The sequence below is a fragment of the Ranitomeya variabilis genome, chromosome 4, assembly GCF_051348905.1.
Source record: "Ranitomeya variabilis isolate aRanVar5 chromosome 4, aRanVar5.hap1, whole genome shotgun sequence".
Lineage (NCBI taxonomy): Eukaryota > Metazoa > Chordata > Amphibia > Anura > Dendrobatidae > Ranitomeya > Ranitomeya variabilis.
The window spans coordinates 561,471,183-561,497,680 of NC_135235.1; the positions used below are offsets into that span (position 1 = coordinate 561,471,183).

The window sequence follows — 26,498 nt, forward strand, 5'->3', positions numbered from 1 at the left end:
GGAAGTAGCCCCGTGGCCATTTTGGATCCAGGGCCTGCAGGGAGGAGACGCTCGGTACAAGGTGAGCACATTGCCTTGTACCGATCGTCTCAGGGAAGCATGCAGGGAGCCCCCTCCCTGCGCGATGCTTCCCTGTACCGCCGGAACACTGCGATCATGTTTGATCGCAGTGTGCCGGGGTTAATGTGCCGGGGTCCGTGACCGCTCCTGGCACATAGTGCCGGATGTCAGCTACGATAGTCAACTGACACTCGGCCAATATCGGCCGCGCTCCCCCCGTGAGCGCAGCCGATCGCATATGACGTACTATCCCGTCACTGGGAATTAAGTCCCAGGTCACCTTGATGGGATAGTACGTCATATGGGATTAAAGGTTTAATGACGTGATGTCATAGACCTAATGGAAAATAGAAGAATTAACTGGGTAGGAGGACAAAATGAGCAATTGTAAGTAATCAGTGCTATATATTATGACTGCAATAAATTCAGAGGATAACATTTTGATGGGAGAACTTCTTTAAATGGATTAAAGGGGCTGTCTCTGTTCTTACCAATAGATTCTTAGAGTACATTCAACTAACGTTTTGAAACTTTTCAATGCTTTATACCATAATAGAACATATGGATTCTATTCTCTCTTTATATCATTATGTATGTGTCAATTTAGAGGTAAAATAGCATTTTTGTTGAACTGTATATGTTGCTATCTAATGACTTCAGAAAACCTCTAATGGAGTTTGAAATAACCTGCACGATCAGCTTATTAGGTTAATTGGGTGCCTCTCATCTACTTGCGGTTTGTCATTTGACCATTAAATCAATAGTCAGTATTTTTTGGATATGATTGACGCTCCACTGGTTGGGTAAGCTGAGTTTATCTCGACCATATTAATGGACTGAACTGTAGATATTGACATCTTGACTCAGAAGCTCATTGTGTTAAGCTTTATTAGTTATATCTCCAAAGGTCACAAAGTCACAGTTAAAATGCCAATTCTCTGGTTGATTATTTTGGGAATCACATACACATTTTTCCAAATACAGATTAGATTTGCATGCTAAATGAAAATTGATTGAGACCCGAGAGTCTGTAGTAAACAATAGAGATAAGAGGTTCATTAATCAACTATATGTTACGATTAATTATAGTCATAGGTTTTATATTGTTAATTAAATAAAAGAAAATCAATGCCAATGATCATTTCATTGATTCGTATGTGTGCTGATGGTTAGGAATGCTGGCTGTAATGTTCTGAAGCCTTTTTTCCCAGACCTTAGTTTTAGGAGCTTCTGAGGTAGCAGTCACACCCTGGTTCAGCTACATAAGTAGACACAATTATTAATTTTTTTTCATTATTAATACTTTTAATCAATAAGGCTGGTTTCACATTTGCGTTTAAAAATGCAGCGTTTTTAACGCAAATGCATTTGGTGCAAAAACACATATAAACGCGTTTAAACGCTACATTTTTTAGACGAATGCGTTTTTGCATGTGGTAAAAAAACGCGGCGTTTTGATGCGTTTACAAGCGTTTTTTCCTGCGTTTGCGTTTTTGAAACGCATGATGAGAAGTGTGTGACAGCTGCTAATCATCAAAATCAACTAGAAAACCCACTATAAACAGAAATAGCTAGGGTTAGGGTTAGGATCCCTAGTAACCCTAGGGATCCTAACCCTAACCCTAACCCTAGGGATCCTAACCCTAACCCTAACCCTAGGGATCCTAACCCTAACCCTAACCCTAGGGATCCCAACCCTAACCCTAACCCTAGGGATCCTAACCCTAACCCTAACCCTAAGGGTTAGGATCCTAACCCTAACCCTAAGGGTTGGGATCCCTAGGGTTAGGGTTAGGATCCCTAGGGTTAGGGTTAGGGTTAGGATCCCTAGAGTTACTAGGGATCCTAACCTTAGGGTTAGGGTTAGGGTTAGGATCCCTAGTAACCCTAGGGTTAGGGTTAGGGTTAGGGTTTTCTTGTTTTTTCTTGTGTTTTTCTATAGAAACTCATGCGTTTAAAAACGCATGCAAACGCATGTGCTTAAAAACGCATGCGTTTACATAGACAGCAATACATTTTTTTGCCGCGAAAAAACGCATGCGTTTTTTTTGCGGCAAAAAAAAACTCCGCTAGAAATTACTACAGGTTGCATTTCTGCAACAAAACGCAAGCATAAAAAAACGCATGCGTTGCCAAAAACGCATCAAAACGCATGCAAAAAACGCATGCGTTTTTAATGTTAAGTATAGAAAAAAAACGCATGCATTTTTTAGCGCTAAAACGCAGCGGCAAAAAACGCAAGTGTGAAACCAGCCTAATATTTCAGTGCGCTGTTTATATGAGAATGATACAAAAGATAATTAAATATTATAAAAAAATAAAAAAAGGAAAAAATACATGTGCTTACTGAGCAGTAGACTGGCATAGAAGACAAAGGGCTAATAAAGGAAGATGGATGGACAGTAGGTGAAGCTAGAGTTCTTAGGCTAAGTGCACACGTTGCAGAATTGCCGTGGAAATTTCCGTGGCATTTACACAACTCTTGCAATACTAGCATTTTGAAAGCGTAATTAGCTTGCAGAATGCTAGTGTTTTCTGTTATGACCCCAATGGCGAGGGTCTCAGAGGAACGTGGAAGTCTGCAGAATACAAAAATCCAGCTCATAGGGCAGTGGTAACTGGGTTGACCAGATATCTACTCCTAACGCCAACACTAGAAGTAGCCGGGGATCATTCCTACGTTGATTCTAGATGACACGCGCCAGCCGGAGAATCTAGCTACCCCTAGTAGAGGAAAACAAAGACCTTTCTTGCCTCCAGAGAAGGGGACCCCAAAGCTGGATAGAAGCCCCCCACAAATAATGACGGTGAGGTAAGAGGAAATGACAAACACAGAAATGAACCAGGTTTAGCACAGAGAGGCCCACTTACTGATAGCAGAATAAAGAAAGGTAACTTATATGGTCAACAAAAACCCTATCAAAATCCACACTGGAAATTCAAGAACCCCCGAACCGTCTAACGGTCCGGGGGGAGAACACCAGCCCCCTAGAGCTTCCAGCAAAGGTCAGGATATAGATTTGGAACAAGCTGGACAAAAATACAAAACCAAAACAAATAGCAAAAAGCAAAAGGCAGACTTAGCTGATATAACTGGAACCAGGATCAGTAGACAAGAGCACAGAAGACTAGCTCTGATAACTACGTTGCCAGGCATTGAACTGAAGGTCCAGGGAGCTTATATAGCAACACCCCTAACTAACGACCCAGGTGCGGATAAAAGGAATGACAGAAAAACCAGAGTCAAAAAACTAGTAACCACTAGAGGGAGCAAAAAGCAAATTCACAACAGTACCCCCCCCTTAGTGAGGGGTCACCGAACCCTCACCACGACCACCAGGGCGATCAGGATGAGCGGCATGAAAGGCACGAACTAAATCGGCCGCATGAACATCAGAGGCGACCACCCAGGAATTATCCTCCTGACCATAGCCCTTCCACTTGACCAGGTACTGAAGCCTCCGCCTGGAGAGGCGAGAATCCAAGATCTTCTCCACCACGTACTCCAACTCGCCCTCAACCAACACCGGAGCAGGAGGCTCAGCAGAAGGAACTACAGGCACAATGTACCGCCGCAACAAGGACCTATGAAATACATTGTGAATAGCAAACGACACAGGAAGATCCAGACGAAAAGATACAGGATTAAGAATTTCCAATATCTTGTAAGGCCCAATAAAACGAGGTTTAAATTTGGGAGAGGAGACCTTCATAGGAACAAAGCGGGAAGAAAGCCATACCAAATCCCCAACGCGTAGTCGGGGACCCACACCGCGACGGCGGTTGGCAAAGCGCTGAGCCTTCTCCTGTGACAACTTCAAGTTGTCCACCACATGATTCCAGATCTGCTGCAACCTATCCACCACAGAATCCACCCCAGGACAGTCAGAAGGCTCCACATGACCCGAAGAAAAGCGAGGATGGAAACCAGAGTTGCAGAAAAAAGGCGAAACCAAGGTGGCGGAACTAGCCCGATTATTAAGGGCAAACTCAGCCAACGGCAAGAATGTCACCCAATCGTCCTGATCAGCAGAGACAAAACACCTCAAATAAGCCTCCAAAGTCTGATTGGTTCGCTCCGTCTGTCCATTAGTCTGAGGATGGAAAGCAGACGAAAACGACAAATCAATGCCCATCCTACTACAAAAGGATCGCCAGAACCTGGAAACGAACTGGGATCCTCTGTCTGACACAATATTCTCAGGGATGCCGTGCAAACGAACCACGTTCTGGAAAAACACAGGAACCAGATCGGAAGAGGAAGGCAGCTTAGGCAAAGGAACCAAATGGACCATCTTGGAGAAGCGATCACATATCACCCAGATAACGGACATGCCCTGAGATAGCGGAAGATCAGAAATGAAATCCATGGAGATATGTGTCCAAGGTCTCTTCGGGACAGGCAAGGGCAAGAGCAAACCGCTGGCACGAGAACAGCAAGGCTTAGCTCGAGCACAAGTCCCACAGGACTGCACAAATGACCGCACATCCCTTGACAAGGAAGGCCACCAAAAGGACCTGGCCACCAGATCTCTGGTGCCAAAAATTCCCGGGTGACCTGCCAACACCGAGGAATGAACCTCGGAAATGACTCTGCTGGTCCACTTATCCGGGACAAACAGTCTGTCAGGTGGACAAGACTCAGGCCTATCAGCCTGAAATCTCTGCAACACACGTCGCAGATCCGGAGAAATAGCTGACAAGATAACTCCATCTTTAAGAATACCAACAGGATCAGCGACTCCAGGAGCATCAGGCACAAAGCTCCTAGAAAGAGCATCGGCCTTCACATTCTTTGAACCTGGTAAATACGAGACAACAAAATCAAAGCGGGAGAAAAACAATGACCAGCGGGCCTGTCTCGGATTAAGGCGTTTAGCAGACTCGAGATACATCAGATTTTTGTGATCAGTCAAGACCACCACACGATGCTTAGCACCCTCAAGCCAATGACGCCACTCCTCAAATGCCCATTTCATGGCCAACAACTCCCGATTGCCCACATCATAATTTCGCTCGGCAGGCGAAAACTTCCTAGAGAAAAAGGCACAAGGTTTCATAACAGAGCAACCAGGGCCTCTCTGCGACAAAACGGCCCCTGCCCCAATCTCCGAAGCATCCACCTCAACCTGAAAGGGAAGTGAGACGTCAGGCTGGCATAAAACAGGCGCCGAAGTAAACCGGCGTTTCAACTCCTGGAAAGCCTCCACGGCAGCAGGAGCCCAGTTAGCTACATCGGAGCCCTTCTTGGTCATATCCGTCAAAGGTTTCACAATGCTAGAAAAATTAGCGATAAAACGACGGTAGAAGTTAGCGAAGCCCAAGAACTTCTGAAGACTCTTAACTGACGAGGGCTGAGTCCAATCAAGAATAGCTCGGACCTTGACTGGGTCCATCTCCACAGCAGAAGGGGAAAAAATGAACCCCAAAAAGGGAACCTTCTGTACACCAAAGAGACACTTTGAGCCCTTGACAAACAAAGAATTTTCACGCAAAATTTTAAAGACCAACCTGACCTGCTCCACATGCGAATCCCAATTATCAGAAAAAACCAAAATATCATCCAGATAAACAATCAAAAATTTATCCAGATACTTCCGGAAAATGTCATGCATAAAGGACTGAAAAACTGAAGGCGCATTGGAGAGCCCAAAAGGCATCACTAAGTACTCAAAATGACCTTCGGGCGTATTGAATGCGGTTTTCCATTCATCACCTTGCTTAATGCGCACAAGGTTGTACGCACCACGAAGGTCTATCTTGGTGAACCACTTGGCACCCTTAATCCGGGCAAACAAGTCAGACAACAGCGGTAAAGGATACTGAAATTTGACAGTGATCTTATTCAAAAGCCGATAATCAATACAAGGTCTCAAAGATCCGTCCTTTTTTGCCACAAAAAAGAATCCCGCACCAAGAGGGGAAGAAGACGGACGAATATGTCCTTTCTCCAGAGACTCCTTGATATATGAACGCATAGCGGTATGTTCAGGTACCGACAGATTAAACAGTCTTCCCTTAGGAAATTTACTGCCCGGGATCAAATCTATAGCACAGTCACAGTCCCTATGAGGAGGCAGTGCACTGGACTCAGACTCACTGAAGACATCCTGATAATCAGACAAATACTCCGGAACTTCCGAAGGCGTAGAAGAAGCAATAGACACAGGCAGGGAATCCCCATGAATACCACGACAGCCCCAACTTGAGACTGACATAGCCTTCCAGTCCAGGACTGGATTATGGGTCTGTAACCATGGCAGCCCTAAAACAACCAAATCATGCATTTTATGTAAAACCAGGAAACGTATCACCTCGCGGTGTTCAGGAGTCATGCACATGGTAACCTGTGTCCAATACTGCGGTTTATTTGCTGCCAATGGTGTAGCATCAATACCCCTAAGAGGAATAGGATTTTCTAATGGTTCAAGAGTAAAACCACAGCGCTTAGCAAATGAGAGATCCATGAGACTCAGGGCAGCACCTGAATCTACAAACGCCATGACAGGATAAGATGACAGTGAGCAAATCAAAGTTACAGACAGAATAAATTTAGGTTGCAAATTACCAACGGTGACAGGACTAACAACCTTAGCTATACGTTTAGAGCATGCTGAGATAACATGTGTAGAATCACCACAGTAGTAGCACAAGCCATTCCGGCGTCTATGAATTTTCCGCTCATTTCTAGTCAGGATTCTATCACATTGCATTAAATCAGGTGTCTGTTCAGACAACACCATGAGGGAATTTGCGGTTTTTCTATCACATTGCACCGAATTAGGTGTCTGTTCAGACAACACCATGAGGGAATTTGCGGTTTTGCGCTCCCGCAACCGCCGGTCAATTTGAATAGCCAGTGCCATAGTATCATTCAGACCTGTGGGAATGGGAAAACCCACCATAACATTCTTAATGGCTTCAGAAAGGCCATTTCTAAAATTAGCGGCCAGTGCACACTCGTTCCAATGTGTCAGCACGGACCATTTCCGAAATTTTTGGCAATACACTTCAGCCTCGTCCTGCCCCTGAGACATAGCCAGCAAGGCCTTTTCTGCCCGAATCTCAAGATTGGGTTCCTCATAAAGTAAACCGAGCGCCAGAAAAAACGCATCAAGATCAGCCAATGCCGGATCTCCTGGCGCCAGCGAAAAAGCCCAATCCTGAGGGTCGCCCCGTAAGAACGAAATAACAATTTTTACTTGCTGAGCAGAATCTCCAGATGAACAGGGTCTCAGGGACAAAAACAATTTACAATTATTCACGAAATTCCTAAACTTAAACCTGTCTCCGGAAAACAGTTCAGGAATCGGTATTTTAGGTTCTGACCTAGGATTTCTGATAACATAGTCTTGTATGCCCTGCACACGAGTAGCCAGCTGGTCCACACTTGTAATCAAGGTCTGGACATTCATGTCTGCAGCAAGCATAGCCACTCTGAGGTAAAGGGGAAGAAAAAAAAAAAAAAAAAACTCAGAATCTTCTTTCTTATAATCCCTCTTCTGCAATGCATTAAACATTTAATACTGGCCTGGCAAACTGTTATGACCCCAATGGCGAGGGTCTCAGAGGAACGTGGAAGTCTGCAGAATACAAAAATCCAGCTCATAGGGCAGTGGTAACTGGGTTGACCATATATCTACTCCTAACGCCAACACTAGAAGTAGCCGGGGATCATTCCTACGTTGATTCTAGATGACACGCGCCAGCCGGAGAATCTAGCTACCCCTAGTAGAGGAAAACAAAGACCTTTCTTGCCTCCAGAGAAGGGGACCCCAAAGCTGGATAGAAGCCCCCCACAAATAATGACGGTGAGGTAAGAGGAAATGACAAACACAGAAATGAACCAGGTTTAGCACAGAGAGGCCCGCTTACTGATACCAGAATAAAGAAAGGTAACTTATATGGTCAACAAAAACCCTATCAAAATCCACACTGGAAATTCAAGAACCCCCGAACCGTCTAACGGTCCGGGGGGAGAACACCAGCCCCCTAGAGCTTCCAGCAAAGGTCAGGATATAGATTTGGAACAAGCTGGACAAAAATACAAAACCAAAACAAATAGCAAAAAGCAAAAGGCAGACTTAGCTGATATAACTGGAACCAGGATCAGTAGACAAGAGCACAGAAGACTAGCTCTGATAACTACATTGCCAGGCATTGAACTGAAGGTCCAGGGAGCTTATATAGCAACACCCCTAACTAACGACCCAGGTGCGGATAAAAGGAATGACAGAAAAACCAGAGTCAAAAAACTAGTAACCACTAGAGGGAGCAAAAAGCAAATTCACAACAGTTTTCTAAGCGATCTGTAGCATCGCTTGGAAAACTGATTGACAGGTTGGTCACACTTGTCAAACAGAGTGTAACCAACTTTTTACTATTGATGCTGCCTATTCAGCATCAATAGTAAAAAGATATAATGTTAAAAATAATAAAAAATCGTGATATTCTCATCTTCCGGCGTCCCCAGCAGCGTTCCCGATGCTCGCGATGCTCCCGTTCCCAGTAATGCATTGCGAGTCTCACGAGACCGCTATGTCATCACAGGTCATTGCCGCAAGGCATAATTTGGAACAGGAGCATCGCAAGGAGCGGGAAGACTGCCGGGGTCGCTGGAAGGTGAGAATATCACGATTTTTTATTTTAATTCTTTTTTTTTTTTAACAATTATATGGTTCTCAGGACCTGGAGGAAAGTCTCCTCTCCTCCTCCCTGGGTATCAACCGCATAGCCACATGCAGAAAGTAAGTGGATCAATGCATTCCTATGTGTGCTGAATCCCAGCGATTCCGCACAAAGAATGAACATGCTGCTTTTTTTCCGGAATGCGATTCCGTCGTGGAAAAAGCGCAACATGTGCACAAAAATTGCAGATTGCATTCTAATAATAGGATGCTTAATGCATGCATTTTTTTCACTGTTTTATCGTTTTTTTTATAGCGAAAAACCACAAAAAAACTTGAAAAATCCTGAACAAGTGCACACAGCCTTTTAGTAGTGTAGTTGACTATTGTAGGTTGTAGACTTTTTGAAAGAGTTGAGCATTCAGGTTACCTTGGAAGGTTTCAATGGTGGGACAGAGCTTGACTAATCGAAGGGTGCTGAGTTCTAGAGTTTAAGGAAAGCACAGGAAGAATTTTGGAGACAGTTGTGTGAGGAGGAGACAATAGGGGAAGTTCTTGCGAGGACTGGATCTTATCTGTGAAAAACAATCGGGACTATGATCAGAGATGTATGGAAAGGAATAGTTGTGAACAGCCTTGTATGTCACTGTTAATAATCTGGATCAAGGTGGATAAACATGTAGGTGGGCTCTGATGCTGGAGTGAATCAATTTTTCAGAAAAGATGATGAGGAAAAAAGCTTTTTATTCACAATGTGATTTAACGCCACACAGGCAACTTTTTGAAGTGAAAAAAACAAATGACTTGTTTTTTTCACTTGAAAAGATGCCAGTATGGTGTTGAAACGTGTTCTGAATAGAAAGCCTTTTCCTCATCATCATTTTGTGTTCATCCAACTGGATCCAATATCTCCTGGAGGATTTATCCAGCAGCCACTGGGCAGAAGCAGCTATTTTTCTTCATACCTACACAGGAGTTGTGCCGGTCATTACACCACCAGATAAGCGTTACCAGCACTCTCCTACTCTCCCTCGATAGCCTATCACCCTATTGTGTGCTCTGTTCCCCACATCTAGATTTACACTGTTAATAATCTGAATCAAATTGCTGATCAGCTGCACCCATCACATTTTGTCCGAATAGGAAGAGAGATGTTTTTTCCAGTTCACATACTGTGCAAATTATAAAGGTTTTCTTTACTTCTTAGGGCTCATTCAGATGTCAGGATTTTCCAGGTACGAGAAAAACGAAACCATTATTTTGATCAGATTTGATCAGTTCATGTGTCATCAGTTTTTCTCGTACGTGGAGAAAACAAAGGTTTCTCCACCTTCTCCTGTCTGACAGTTTGTGAAAATTGGATGTCATCCGAGTGCGGTCTGATTTTTTCATAGAACCATAGACTTGCAAAATCGGACATGTCTCCATTTTTGTAAGCGGAGGAAAAAATTGGACATGTATACATCCCCATGGAATATCACAGGTACAGGTGGTATCTGTGAAAAATATGGATAGCACTCGTACAAGAAAAACTGATGTCTGAATAAGCCCGTACTCAAACATGAGCCCAATAAGCTTAGATAATGATAAATACGTGTATAAACTAATACAGATCTCGAAACTTCCTGTATAGACTAAGGTCCCCTATAACTATTAGATCGTCATCTGATGCTGCCGATATCAGCGGACCCAGATAATGTTATTGGATTCTAATGTGTATGGGGAGCTTTAGTCTATGTCGGGAATTTTGAGCTCTTTTAGATTATACTGTTAACTATCGCTTTAAGGCTGGAGTCACACTAGCGAGTTTTACGGACGTAAGAGCGCAGAAAATACGTCCGTAAAACTCGCCAAACAAACGGCACAATTATTCTCAATGGGTCTGGTCCTATCAGCCGTATATTACAGATCCGTATTATACGGCTTTCTACGGCCGTACAAAATTGCAGCATGCTGCGTTTGTCAGCGTATTGCGCAAATAATACGCCAATGAAAGTCTATGGGGGCGAGAAAAATACGGATTCCACACGGACCAGCAGTGTGACTTGCGAGAAATACGCAGCGGTGTTAGTGAAAAGCCGGTAATTCAATTGCCGGCTTCTCATTTCTCCTTCCCAAACCCGACAGGATATGAGACATGGTTTACATACAGTAAACCATCTCATATCCCCCTTTTTTTTGCATATTCCTCACTGGAAGATGCGCCTATTCTGGCACTTGGCCACTCTCTTCCCACTCCCGTGTAGCGGTGGGATATGGGGTAATGAAGGGTTAATGCCACCTTGCTATTGTAAGGTGACATTAAGCCAGGTTAATGAACTCGAGCGTGGGAACTTTTCCAAGGCTCCAGTTCATGAGGACAATATTAAAACAACCTGTGTGTTTATTTCATTAAAATAATTTTTAATAATGTGTGTGTGTGTTTTTTAACCCTTTCAGACAATTGGATTAATAATGGATAGGTGTCATAATTAACGCCTCTCCATTATTAACCTGGCTTAATGTCACCTTACAATAGCAAGGTGGCATTAACCCTTCATTACCCCATATCCCACCCCTACACGGGAGTGGGAAGAGAGTGGCCAAGTGCCAGAATAGGCGCATCTTCCAGATGTGCCTTTTCTGGGGTGGCTGGGGGCAGATGTTTGTAGCCATGGGGGGGCCAATAACCATGGACCCTCTCTAGGCTATTAATATCTGCCCTCAGTCACTGGCTTTACCATTCTGGCGGAGAAAATTGCGCGGGAGCCCACGCCAATTTTTTCGGCCATTTAACCCTTTATTTTAGCAGCTACAGCAACCAAATTTTGCACATACACACTACTAACATTAGTAGTGTGGAATATGCAAAAAAAAGGGGGATATGAGATGGTTTACTGTATGTAAACCATGTCTCATATCCTGTCGGGTTTGGGAAGGAGAAATGAGAAGCCGGCAATTGAATTACTGGCTTTTCACATATATCGCTCTGAATTAAATATAAATACAGAATATATATATATGTGTCTCAATGACATATATATATACACTCACCGGCCACTTTATTAGGTACACCATGCTAGTAACGGGTTGGACCCCCTTTTGCCTTCAGAACTGCCTCAATTCTTCGTGGCATAGATTCAACAAGGTGCTGGAAGCATTCCTCAGAGATTTTGGTCCATATTGACATGATGGCATCACACAGTTGCCGCAGATTTGTCGGCTGCACATCCCAAAGATGCTCCATACAAGGCAGGATGGATCCATGCTTTCATGTTGTTTACGCCAAATTCTGACCCTACCATCCGAATGTCGCAGCAGAAATCGAGACTCATCAGACCAAGCAACGTTTTTCCAATCTTCTACTGTCCAATTTCGATGAGCTTGTACAAATTGTAGCCTCAGTTTCCTGTTCTTAGCTGAAAGGAGTGGTACCCGGTGTGGTCTTCTGCTGCTGTAGCCCATCTGCCTCAAAGTTCGACGCACTGTGCGTTCAGAGATGCTCTTAGGCCTACCTTGGTTGTAACGGGTGGCGATTTGAGTCACTGTTGCCTTTCTATCAGCTCGAACCAGTCTGCCCATTCTCCTCTGACCTCTGGCATCAACAAGGCATTTCCGCCCACAGAACTGCCGCTCACTGGATTTTTTTTCTTTTTCGGACCATTCTCTGTAAACCCTAAAGATGGTTGTGTGTGAAAATCCCAGTAGATCAGCAGTTTCTGAAATACTCAGACCAGCCCTTCTGGCACCAACAACCATGCCACGTTCAAAGGCACTCAAATCACCTTTCTTCCCCATACTGATGCTCGGTTTGAACTGCAGGAGATTGTCTTGACCATGTCTACATGCCTAAATGCACTGAGTTGCCGCCATGTGATTGGCTGATTAGAAATTAAGTGTTAACAAGAAGTTGGACAGGTGTACCTAATAAAGTGGCCAGTGAGTGTATATATATACTGTATATATGTTTTAACGGACATTTGAGCACATAAATCCATTAGATGTCGGTTTTGCAAGCCTGCGAGAAAATCTCGCAGTACGGATGCCATACGGATTACATACGGAGGATGCCATGCGCAAAATACGCTGACACACCCTGCCTACCGATGACATACGGACCACTATTTTGGGAACATTTCTCCGTATTACGGCCGTAAAAAACGGACCGTATTGTCTTACGCTGAGTGTGACGCCGGCCTTATTCATTTGTTTTTAAATGTTGCTACCAGTAATGCTCATCTACCATTACATATCCCCATTAATCCTTTCATTTCCCACCCATTATAATCAACGGAGATTCTAACATTTATCAATGTGCTAAAAAGCTATAATTGTGCAGTCTCTGTGGAATTATAGTCACTATCTGGCTATTGATAAAAGACTCCTACTGTCCATGAGAGGCTAAAATAAGTCCATCTGCTCACTAGAGACTTGTAAAATCCCGCAATCGGAGTCGTGACTTCCACTTTCTCAAGTCCCTGTATTTTCATTTCAAGACATCAGCATAAGTCTGTGTATTAATGTACAGTAATTACCACTTCTACAGAGCAACAAGACAAACACTCATACCTGTGAATATATAGTATTGTTTTTCCTAAACTGAGTCACAGAACATAGGAGTCAGAGGAGAAAAGTTATTTTTATTCTTATTTTCACCAGCACAGGAGAGAATGAGTGTGCCGTATTTTTCTCTAATATATCAAAATATGGAATCGAAGAAATATTAGTTAAAAGAATGCATGCCGAGCTACCTGCTCACTACAAAAAGATAAATGGAAATTAAAAAAAATGAAAACCATGAAATCTTATGGGAAACAGAAGTATGTCCAATCATGCATGATGGGTCATAACAATGCAAATCTTCATGATCATCTTGTGGTCAAAAACAAGTGTTAGGCAGACATAGTAGCAGTCTGTGGCACCTTGGGTGGTATAATACAGCAAAATGATGTAACAATGGACAACCAAAGAGGAGGAAATATGAATCCTCCAGCAGGGAAAAAGAGATGTGACAAATTTACAAAACTGTACAAGTTTTCTTGACCGAAAAAATGTTCTAGATCTAAAGACTCCTAAGGATCTAAATGAACCTTATTACCATTAACAAGGTAAGTTTGTAAGGCTTCCCAGGTGGCCAGTTTTTTGAGAAGCAGTTAGCTACTGCTCTCATCTATGACACAGTTGCACTAACATCCCAACATTACCTATTATTTAATAATTTACTACTTCAAAACCTTACACTCCAGTTATAGTCTAAGGCTAGAAATTTGTGATCTGTTTGAAAGAACCCTGATGGCCATAGAAACATGGGTAATAGAATTGTAAATTATTAGCTCTGGAAAACTGACTATGGCTAGACTTTACGTCCTGCCTCAGAAAGCAATGCTAGAGGACGTTTTTGTGAAAAAAAAAATAATGATGATAATACTCTTGAATGATGGTGATGGCCCCCAGGATGGTAAAGAAAAATGTTAGAACTGTGAGCATCCAAATATGAGAATCATCCCCCAGGGACTCCTGCTAAAAATTGAAATAAGTCTTAATACCATTGTTTAAGTTCCATTGGACGACAGTTAGGAGAAGCAGATAGCTACGTCCTACATCATTTATGGCACTAATGAACTATACTTACCAGAATTCCACATTTCTTCTTATTCCTCACCTTCTCAACACTTCTAACTTTATATGTAGGTTATAATTGAGCAGGAGTAGCATGCAAACATGAAATATGAAATTTTAATTGCATTATGGTTTAGAAAACAGGAAAATTGAGACTACTTAGTGTATACATTGGCCAATTATTGTGTACCCAGCAGCCACACTAAAGAGATTCTCGTTGCTGGGACCTATCATATTGTGATTCCTCTCATGGGTCATGGGCTGATAGCCTACAATTATATGGGAAGGTAGGATCCTGTTGTGACTAAAACTGACAGAGGCTGAAGGGTGGACTGCTCAGTAGTCAGAGAGCCTATGTATATAAATATCAAAAGACTGACCATCACTTCCAGAAAAGTGGTGTGTACAGGTGCTTACTAAGAGTACCCATCTGCAGAGTCAATCAGTGTGATTGCGAATTCAACAGAAGTTTTCTATTATTCATACACAACAAACAAGGAGGGCAATAGTAGATTCCTCTTTTCTAATATATACTTTCTCTCTCTTTCTCTGTTTTTTCCCAGACAATTAGTGGCTTTTCAAAACTATGATTCATGGAAAATGCATTCTGCACAAATCAATTTTTGGGGGAAAATTCAGTGAACCTGGCGAATTTGTATTTCAAAAGATCTACTCATATCTAACAGGGATGCTGGGCAGGATTTCTGGGTGACATAAATAATGGTCTAATGAACCTGACTTTGGTAGATGTCCTCAACCTACTGTACCGCCGCACACCCAGCTCTACCCTCTCCTAGTGTATCCTCACCCATCCCCTGCAGACTGTGAGCCCTCGCGGGCAGGGTCCTCCCAACTTATGTACCTGTGTACCTTGTTTTTTGCTCATGTTTAGTTGTATTTGTCTATATTTGCCCCCTTTTCACATGTAAAGCGCCATGGAATAAATGGCGCTATAAAAATGTACAATAATAATAATAAATAATAATGTCAGGCTCCTACTTCCTGTCCCAGAAAATCCAGCCAAATCTAGATGAAAATCAGCTCAGCATAAAAGAAAAACTATACATGCATAATGCGCATCAGGGCACAATATAATTATAATTACACTGTGTTTCTATTTTTTTGCTGCATCATCTCAATGTCTGCAAACTAATGTGTTACATGGCGTTGCCTGTAATACCCAACAGAGAGAGCACTTCATGATACTCCCTTGATCACTTAGCAATCCATCCATAACACCCCTACAGGCAGCCACCAATACTGTCAGGAATACTTGCACTTACTGTAAATTTGGAGACAAATTTGCTTTGTTTTTAGTTGATTTGGAGAAGAACATCAACTTGAGTTTCTTAAACCATTAGATTTATAGTTGATTATTTTGCCTCCTTTGACTGTTTTTATTGACAAGACATTTATAAATTGTGTCTCCTAAAAGTTTTGACATTCTGATTTTGACATATTTATGTGGGCAGGAATACAGAACGTATCTGAAGTGTAAGAAACAAGTATCATGTTTTTTTCCATAAGGCTTATGTTTGATTTTGCAGTTTTTGTTGAAGTTTTTTGGTAGAGAAGTGACAGAAAATATTTGTTTCTCTTAGTCTATGACAATTTCAAATTCTCTCTCCTGCAGCTTCATCGACTTCACCAAAAAACAGTGTCAGGAATTGGAAAATGATAATGATATCCCACCTGGACAACACATTCTTAGATGGTAGCTACATAGGAAATACAGCTCTGGCAAAAAATTAAGAGACCACTGCAAAATGTTCAGTTTGTCTGATTTTTCTCTTTATAGATATATTTTTGAATAAAATGTAAATTGTTCTTTTAGTCTATAAACTTCTGACAACACGTCTCAGAATTTTCAAGTAATACATTTTAATTTTTTTTCTGAAAAGGATAAATGGTCAAAATAAAAAAAACAGTGCTTTCAGACCTCAAATAATGCAAAGAAAACAAGTTCATAATCATTTAGAAACAATACTAATGTTTTAACTCAGGAAGAGTTCAGAAATCAAAATTTTGTGGAATAACCATGATTTTTAATCAGAGCTTTCATGCGTTTTGGCATGCTTTTCACCTGTCTTTCACACAGCTTCTGGCGCAAAAATTTAAGCAGTTCTGTTTGATGACTTGTGATCATTATCCTCTTGATTACATTTCAGAGGTTTTCAATGGGGTTCAGGTCTGGAAATTGGGCTGCCCATGACAGAGTTTTGATGTGGTGGTCTCTTAATTTTTGACAGTGCAGTATGTTCCCGACCTAAGGTATATATAATGTAACAAGGTAGCACGGGGTGGTAGTCGTGACAGGACAGATGCAACCCCAGGCGATTTACCTTTCCTCCATAGTCACTACAGCACAGGCAATAAGGGTCCAGGAATACAATCCAGGCATAGTTGTAATCCACACAGGGAAAACAATTTATTGTAGAAAAGAAAGATGCAATAAACTGGATAAACTTCCTGCACTTTCCCCAACAACACTCACTGTAGTATCCGCGGCAGTAGCTATAGAAGTGATAGTCCACTAGCCGTTATGAGGAACAGTCCCTTTTGTTTCACAGGTGCAGCCAGCACAACTCACACATTTTTTTAAAAGGGGCTGCGTCACTCAACGCACGGCTGCTGATTAGTGTAATGGGCCGCATGCAGACCCTGCATGACAATACAGGTGTGGGATGAGGATCCGCTGGAGAAGGAGTCTCCACTATTCCTCCTGCTCCACATTCCCTCCAGCAGTGCCCCCACAGCTCCACCCAGAGCTTCTGGTTCTAGTGTTGCATTTAGACGCTGCTCTCGTGCACATCTTTAGGAACTGTGGCCTTGGCAACTAGCAGTTCATCCGGCTGAGCCTCCTGTGGTGGGCGTGCCTTCCGATCGGGTCCATCCGTATGGCCACCACATATGGGTCCTGGGGTCCTTGTTCTTGGACAAAAGCAACACGGTCCTCCACCTGCAGAGGGCCGCGGAAAGTAAGGGACAAGGCGTTTACATATAGTTTGCACCAGTATCAGTCTCCTGAATGAAGCCGTATCCTTGAGCTATGTCCAGATGTCAGACCACACCACTGGTCATTCAGCAGGCTGCTGCTCCCCCACAGGGGCCTTGTAATTCTTTGACAATGTGGCTCTCGCCGCTTTTCCCAGATCACACGTATCCACTGGGCCTCTCCTGCTGTATGCATCCGGGACTTCTCCACATACACACTATAATGTAACAAGGTGGCATGGGGCAGTAGTAGTTTTGTTTGAATGCAGATTGCACATTTTCTGTTAGTACAATAAACCTCATTTCAAGGCAGAAACATTACTGTGTCCAACAGTTATTAGATATATGAAACTGAAATAGCTGTTGCAAAAAAAAAATTTTTTATAAAACATTAAGCTTAAGATTAATAGGGGTGCCCAAACTTTTTCATATAAATGTACATTACAAGACAATACACATCAACAGGTTACATACAGGGAAACCACAACACAGTAAAAGAGGGAGAGAGGGGAGGCAACAAGGTCCTCCACCACCTCCTTATGTATAACACCAACATGTCTGTCAGTACTTCACATACAGTCTGTCATTTGACTCATGACTCACATTCGTCCATACCCCATTGAAACTCACAATCACGCAAATTAAGGAAAATTTCATAGAAAGCAATGAAAGTTACCAGAATGTTTTAAAAGCAAAGTGGAGGAATACCACTAATATCGAGGAAGAATAAAGAGCAGTTTCCATTTTGGCAGGCATAAACCATCCTTGTTATACATGGATCGCCATTCATCTATAGCTCTGCTGTTGGCTGGTTCTCCCGAATACAGGACCCACTGGGTTTAGCTGATTGATATTATTCTCACTCTCTCAAATGGTTTGTCTCCGATGCACTCTGAGGGGGACCTCAAAGACAGCTGATCACACATATTCTATTCCTGTATATTCCAAAGACTTTAATAAAATGAATGATCATATGCTCACTTTTCTGTGAAATAATGGATACTGTATAAATGGACATAAGCAGCCTATGGTGCTGTTTTTGGAAAAGAAGCAGGATGCAGTCATAGCTTTATTATCCTGGACAACTGGTTTAACTTTATTCTTACAGTAATAGATTATATGTAATATTCTGCCAGTTCTTTGACCACATTTATGTTTTTCTTATTAGGTAACCAAGATGTTGGCAGTGGTCGTGATATTATTTGCCCTTCTCTGGATGCCCTATCGTACTCTGGTGGTGGTAAATTCCTTCATGGATCCTCCATACCTCAATGTTTGGTTCCTTCTATTCTGCAGACTGTGCATTTACCTTAACAGCGCCATTAACCCCATCATCTACAACCTAATGTCACAAAAGTTTCGGGCAGCCTTCAAAAACCTGTGCAAATGTGGACCAAAGAGGACAGAAAAGGCTGCCAAGTACAACGTGCCCGTCTACTACAGCGCCATGAAGGACAGTTCCCATGAGAGTCCTGACCATGACCTCACAGTGCAGGAGGACATCAATGGGTTTCCATCTAAAAAAGTCAACTTTCCTGAGAAATGTATAGATACCACCACAACCTACAGCGTTGCATGATTTCTCGTTTCATTATCCACTTGAGCATTTTCACTGTCATGTACTGAAATCTGTGTTGTACAAGCTGACGGACCAGTCAATTACACACACTAGTTGCCTGCCTGTGTGGTCTATACAAAGTTGATAAAGTGATTTCCAAGAAGTCACTGATGATTAGTGATATTCTGGTTTAATAAAGCGTGCAGACCTGAGAGGGGCTAAGATGTCCCTCTACCACATAAAATTGCACCAGTACTATAAAAGACATATTGTACACTGAGGGTCTATTACAGGTTTTGTATTGGTACCCAAGACCTTCAAGTTACAACTCTATTTTGGTCATTACATCTAAACTTCCATTCATATGTACCTAGTTAAAAGGGTTTTCCACTATCTTGACAACTCATTTTTAAATTTAGTAGTCCCCCTTGTAAAATATAAATAACACATACTCACCTCCCGCACTGGTGTTGTTCTGGTGATATTGGTGCCGAGTCTGTCAAGGTTCGCCATGTGAGCTCAGCGGCCACTGTTTGGTTGCTGCGCTCTGTCATCACACAGCCCAATAGGCCGGCAATTTATTTTTTCATGCCATTGTCCTATGATGACACCAAGAATTCGGTAAAACATGTTGGAAGGGGCATGGTTAATTTTATGCATCAGTATTTGCCCTTCTCTCTGTGGTTCACACCCCGTGGTGAAATCTTTAACTCTACAGATAGTCAAAATAAATGTTTCTATGTGGAAAATATGAAGTATTTTAATTCAATACCCTATGTAAGGTATACATTTTAATTTAATTCAATAAAGGCTAAGTTTTGTGATCTATTATTGAGGGGTCTAATACATAGCGCACCTGTAGTGCCCGGTGGTGTCATCGCGCCAGCAGCCCTGACATGCAGGCTGCAGGGGTATGTGATGAGCAAGCTCCTATACGCCACTGCCACTCTGAGGGAGAGAGCCAGCAGCCAAGATGAAAGGTCAGCATACCGGCATACCGGCCTGTGTGTGAACGGAGCTCCGGCTTCTCCTGCTCTTATCTGCTATCCCTGCTCTTATCTGCTATATGTGTGTGTGAGAGCTGTGTCTTGTGTGAGCTGCATGCATGTGTGTGAGCTGCGTGTGTGTGAGCTGCGTGTGTGTGTGAGCTGCGTGTGTGAGCTGTGTGTGTGAGCTGCGTGTGTGTGAGCTGCATGCATGTGTGTAAGCTTCATGCGTGTGTGTGAGCTGCGTGTGTGTGTGAGCTGCGTGCGTGTGTGTGAGATGCGTGTGTGTGAGCTGCGTGTGTGTGTGAGCTGCGTGTGTGTATGTGTGTGAGCTGTGTGTGTGTGAGCTGTGTGTGAGCTGCATGTATGTGAGCTATGTGTGTGTGAGCTGCATGTGTGTGAGCTATGTGTGTGTGAGCTGCGTGTGTGAGCTGCGTGTGTGTGAGCTGTGTGTGTGTGTGAGCTGCGTGTGTGTGAGCTACGTGTGTGTGAGCTGCGTGCTTGTGTGTAAGCTGCGTGCATGTGTGTGAGCTGCGTGTGTGAGCTGCGTGTGTGTGAGCTGTGTGTGTGAGCTGCGTGCGTGTGTGTGAGCTGCATGTGTGTGTGTGTCATTATACAGTTGGGCTGTGCTTGTATGTGTGTCATTATACAGTGGGGCTGTACGTGTGTGTCATTATACAGTGGGGCTGTGTGGGTATGTCATTACACAGTGGGGCTGTGCATGTGTGTGTCATTATAGAGTGGGGCTGTGCATGTCATACAGTAGGGCTTTGCGTATGTGTCATTATACAGTGGGGCTGTGCATGTGCCTGTCATTAAACAGTGGGGCTGTGCGTGTGCCTGTCATTATACAGTGGGGCTGTGTGTGTCATTATACAGTAGGGCTTTGCGTATGTGTCATTATACAGTGGGGCTGTGCATGTGCCTGTCATTAAACAGTGGGGCTGTGCGTGTGCCTGTCATTATACAGTGGGGCTGTGCGTGTGTGTCATTATACAGTGGGGCTGTGGTGCGTGTGTGTCATTATACAGTGGGGCTGTGCGTGTGCCTGCCATTATACAGTGGGGATGTGGGGCTGTGTGTGTATGTCATTATACAGTGGGGCTGTGCATGTGTGTGTCATTATACAGTGGGGCTGTGCATGTGTGTGTCATTATACAGTGGGGCTGTTCGTGTGTGTCATTATGCAGTGGGGCTGTGCGTGTGTGTGTCATTATACAGTGGGGATGTGTGTGCCTGTCATATAGTGGGGTTGTGCATGTGTGTCATTATACAGTGGGGCTGTGGGTGTGTGTATGTCATTATACAGTGGGGCTGTGTGTGTTTGTCATTATACAGTGGGGCTGTGCGTGTGCCTGTCATTATACAGTAGGGCTGTGCATGTGCCTGTCATTATACAGTGGGGCTGTGTGTGTGGGTCATTATACAGTGGGGCTGTGCATGTGTGTGTCATTATACAGTGGGGCTGTGTGTGTGTGTGTGTCATTATACAGTGGGGCTGTGCGTGTGTGTCATAATACAGTGGGGCTGTGTCTGTGTGTCATTATACAGTGGGGCTGTGTGTGTGTCATTATACAGTAGGGCTGTGCGTGTGTGTGTCATTATACAGTGGGGCTGTGTGTGTGTCATACAGTGGGGCTGTGTGTGTGTCATACAGTGGGGCTGTGTGTGTCATTATACAGTGGGGCTGTGCGTGTGTGTGTGTCATTGTACAGTGGGGCTGTGCGTGTGTCTGTCCTTATACAGTGGGGCTGTGCGTGTGTGTGTGTCATTGGTGCATTCACTATGTGTCATTCTTTGGACTGCAGACTTGTGCTTCTCACATTGCTGGCAGTGCTGTGGTCATTTGGCGGGTGTGTGGCTGTAAGTTTGTGATTTGCATACATGCGGTCACATGCCGACTAGACTTTCATGGCCTAATGCAACTGTATTGAACAAGGCCCAAAACAGTCTAGTCGAAATGTGGCTGGGAATATATATGTTGCATGCTTGCAGTCACAAGACCACCTGTGTTGTGAAATTGGATTCTGGGCTCCCCCGGTGGCCACTGGTGGAATTGAACTTGTGTGCATCATCCCCTCTGTTCACCTGCTCCCATCAGGATGTGGGAGTCGCTATATAACCTTGCTCCTCTGTCAGTTTCATGCCGGTCAACAATGTAATCAGAAGCCTTTCTGTGCATGTTCCTGCTACCAGACAACTCTCAGCTAAGTTGGACTTTTGTCCTTGTTTGTTTTTGCTTTTTGTTCCAGTTCACAGCTGCTGTTTCGTTACTGTGTCTGGAAAGCTTTTGTGATCGGAAATTGCCACTCTGGTGTTATGAGTTAATGCTAGAGTCTTAAAGTAATTTCTGGATGGTGTTTTGATAGGGTTTTCAGCTGACCATGAAAGTGCCCTTTCTGTCTTTCTGCTATCTAGTAAGCGGACCTCGATTTTGCTAAACCTATTTTCATACTACGTTTGTCATTTCGTCTTAAATCACCGCCAATATATGTGGGGGCCTCTGTCTGCCTTTTGGGGAAATTTCTCTAGAGGTGAGCCAGGACTGTATTTTCCTCTGCCAGGATTAGTTAGTTCTCCGGCTGGCGCTGGGCATCTAGGGATAAAAAAAAAACGTAGGCATGCTACCCGGCTACTTCTAGTTGTGCGGCAGGTTTTAGTTCATGGTCAGTATAGTTTCCATCTTCCAAGAGCTAGTTCTCATATATGCTGGGCTATGTTCTCTCGCCATTGCGAATCATGACAGTTTGACCGGCCCAAAAAGGGTTAAATTACTGCTGAGAAAGGAGAGAAAAAAGAAGTCTGCTACAATTTTTTTTTTTTTTTTCCCTCTAGTTCTGAGTGTGCTCATAATTGAATCACTTGCTAGTCTGCCTATACTGCAGCCTCCCTCTCTTTCTCTCCTTCTAATCCTTGAATGGCTCTGTGTTCACCTGTTTGAAATGGATCTTCAGAGTGTAGCTACAGGTTTGAATAATCTTGCCACGAAAGTACAAAATTTGCAAGATTTTGTTGTTTATGCACCTATGTCTGAGCCTAGAATTCCTTTGCCCGAATTCTTCTCAGGGAATAGATCTCACTTTCAAAATTTTAAAAATAATTGCAAATTGTTTTTGTCCCTGAGGTCTCGCTCTGCCGGAGACCCTGCACAGCAGGTCAGGATTGTAATTTCCTTGCTCCGGGGCGACCCTCAAGACTGGGCTTTTGCATTGGCACCAGGGGATCCTGCGTTGCTCAATGTGGATGCGTTTTTTCTGGCCTTGGGGTTGCTTTATGAGGAACCTCATTTAGAGCTCCAGGCGGAAAAGGCCTTGATGTCCCTATCTCAGGGGCAAGATGAAGCTGAAATATACTGCCAAAAATTCCGCAAATGGTCTGTGCTTACTCAGTGGAATGAGTGCGCCCTGGCGGCGATTTTCAGAGAAGGTCTCTCTGATGCCATTAAGGATGTTATGGTGGGGTTCCCTGTGCCTGCGGGTCTGAATGAGTCCATGACGATGGCTATTCAGATCGATAGGCGTCTGCGGGAGTGCAAACCTGTGCACCATTTGGCGGTGTCTACTGAGAAAACGCCAGAAAATATGCAATGTGATAGAATTCTGTCCAGAAGCGAGCGGCAGAATTTTAGACGAAAAAATGGGTTGTGCTTCTATTGTGGTGATTCAACTCATGTTATATCAGCATGCTCTAAGCGTACTAAGAAGCCTGACAAGTCTGTTTCAATTAGCACTTTACAGTCTAAGTTTATTCTATCTGTGACCCTGATTTGTTCTTTATCATCTATTACCGCGGACGCCTATGTCGACTCTGGCGCCGCTTTGAGTCTTATGGATTGGTCCTTTGCCAAACGCTGTGGGTATGATTTGGAGCCATTGGAGGCTCCGATACCTCTGAAAGGGATTGACTCCACCCCATTGGCTAGTAATAAACCACAATACTGGACACAAGTGACTATGCGTGTTAATCCGGATCACCAGGAGATTATTCGCTTTCTGGTGCTGTATAATCTACATGATGTTTTGGTGCTAGGATTGCCATGGCTGCAATCTCATAACCCAGTCCTCGACTGGAAAGCTATGTCTGTGTTAAGCTGGGGATGTAAAGGGACTCATGGGGACGTACCTTTGGTTTCCATTTCATCATCTATTCCCTCTGAGATTCCTGAATTCTTGTCTGACTTTCGTGACGTTTTTGAAGAACCCAAGCTTGGTTCACTACCTCCGCACCGGGAGTGCGATTGTGCCATAGACTTGATTCCGGGTAGTAAATACCCTAAGGGTCGTTTATTTAATCTGTCTGTGCCTGAACACGCTGCTATGCGAGAATATATAAAGGAGTCCTTGGAAAAGGGACATATTCGTCCTTCGTCATCTCCCTTAGGAGCCGGTTTTTTCTTTGTGTCTAAGAAAGACGGCTCTTTGAGGCCGTGTATTGATTATCGACTTTTGAATAAAATCACGGTTAAATATCAATATCCGTTACCACTGCTTACTGATTTGTTTGCTCGTATAAAGGGGGCCAAGTGGTTCTCTAAGATTGATCTCCGTGGGGCGTATAATTTGGTGCGAATCAAGCAAGGGGATGAGTGGAAAACCGCATTTAATACGCCCGAGGGCCATTTTGAGTATTTGGTGATGCCTTTTGGTCTTTCAAATGCCCCTTCAGTCTTCCAGTCCTTTATGCATGACATTTTCCGCGATTATTTGGATAAATTTATGATTGTGTATCTGGATGATATTCTGATTTTTTCGGATGACTGGGACTCTCATGTCCAGCAGGTCAGGAGGGTTTTTCAGGTTTTGCGGTCTAATTCCTTGTGTGTGAAGGGTTCTAAATGCGTTTTTGGGGTTCAAAAGATTTCCTTCTTGGGATACATTTTTTCCCCCTCTTCCATCGAGATGGATCCTGTCAAGGTTCAGGCTATTTGTGATTGGACGCAACCCTCTTCTCTTAAGAGTCTGCAGAAATTTTTGGGCTTTGCTAACTTTTATCGCCGATTTATTGCTGGTTTTTCTGATGTTGTTAAACCATTGACTGATTTGACTAAGAAGGGTGCTGATGTTGCTGATTGGTCCCCTGATGCTGTGGAGGCCTTTCGGGAGCTTAAGCGCCGCTTTTCTTCCGCCCCAGTGTTACGTCAGCCTGATGTTGCTCTTCCTTTTCAGGTTGAGGTCGACGCTTCTGAAATCGGAGCTGGGGCGGTGTTGTCGCAGAGAAGTTCCGACTGCTCCGTGATGAGACCTTGTGCTTTTTTTTCCCGTAAATTTTCGCCCGCCGAGCGGAATTATGATATTGGGAATCGGGAGCTTTTGGCCATGAAGTGGGCTTTTGAGGAGTGGCGTCACTGGCTTGAGGGGGCCAGACATCAGGTGGTGGTATTGACTGACCACAAAAATTTAATTTACCTTGAGTCTGCCAGGCGCCTGAATCCTAGACAGGCGCGCTGGTCGTTGTTTTTCTCTCGGTTTAATTTTGTGGTGTCATACCTACCGGGTTCTAAGAATGTTAAGGCGGATGCCCTTTCTAGGAGTTTTGAGCCTGACTCCCCTGGTAATTCTGAGCCCACAGGTATCCTTAAGGATGGAGTGATATTGTCTGCCGTTTCTCCAGACCTGCGGCGGGCCTTGCAGGAGTTTCAGGCGGATAGACCTGATCGTTGCCCACCTGGTAGACTGTTTGTTCCTGATGATTGGACCAGTAGAGTCATCTCTGAGGTTCATTCTTCTGCGTTGGCAGGTCATCCTGGAATTTTTGGTACCAGGGATTTGGTGGCAAGGTCCTTCTGATGGCCTTCCCTGTCACGAGATGTGCGAGGCTTTGTGCAGTCTTGTGACGTTTGTGCTCGGGCCAAGCCTTGTTGTTCTCGGGCTAGTGGATTGTTGTTACCCTTGCCTATCCCGAAGAGACCTTGGACGCACATCTCGATGGATTTTATTTCGGATCTGCCTGTTTCTCAGAAGATGTCTGTCATCTGGGTGGTGTGTGACCGTTTCTCTAAGATGGTCCATCTGGTTCCCTTGCCTAAGTTGCCTTCTTCTTCCGAGTTGGTTCCTCTGTTTTTTCAAAATGTTGTTCGTTTGCATGGTATTCCGGAGAATATCGTTTCTGACAGAGGGACCCAATTCGTGTCTAGATTTTGGCGGGCATTCTGTGCTAGGATGGGCATAGATTTGTCTTTTTCGTCTGCTTTCCATCCTCAGACTAATGGCCAGACCGAGCGGACTAATCAGACCTTGGAGACATATTTGAGGTGTTTTGTGTCTGCGGATCAGGATGATTGGGTTGCTTTTTTGCCTTTGGCGGAGTTCGCCCTCAATAATCGGGCCAGCTCTGCCACCTTGGTGTCCCCGTTTTTCTGTAATTCGGGGTTTCATCCTCGATTTTCCTCCGGTCAAGTGGAATCTTCGGATTGTCCTGGAGTGGATGCTGTGGTGGAGAGGTTGCATCAGATTTGGGGGCAGGTGGTGGACAATTTGAAGTTGTCCCAGGAGAAGACTCAGCTTTTTGCCAACCGCCGGCGTCGTGTTGGTCCTCGGCTCTGTGTTGGGGACTTGGTGTGGTTGTCTTCTCGTTTTGTCCCTATGAGGGTCTCTTCTCCTAAGTTTAAGCCTCGGTTCATCGGCCCGTACAAGATATTGGAGATTCTTAACCCTGTGTCCTTCCGTTTGGACCTCC

At 43.9% G+C, this 26,498-nt stretch overlaps 1 protein-coding gene across 1 annotated transcript in view; it reads left to right on the forward strand.

The window, feature by feature from the left end:
* LOC143765761 (thyrotropin-releasing hormone receptor-like) overlaps positions 1 to 19,664 on the forward strand; it is a 167,649-nt gene extending 147,985 nt beyond the window's left edge. The window contains exon 3 of the mRNA XM_077252777.1: positions 18,448 to 19,664. Coding sequence (XP_077108892.1) covers positions 18,448 to 18,858 — 411 coding nt within the window. The 3' untranslated portion in view covers positions 18,859 to 19,664. The remainder of the gene's footprint in view (positions 1 to 18,447) is intronic.
* Positions 19,665 to 26,498: the final 6,834 nt, after the last annotated feature.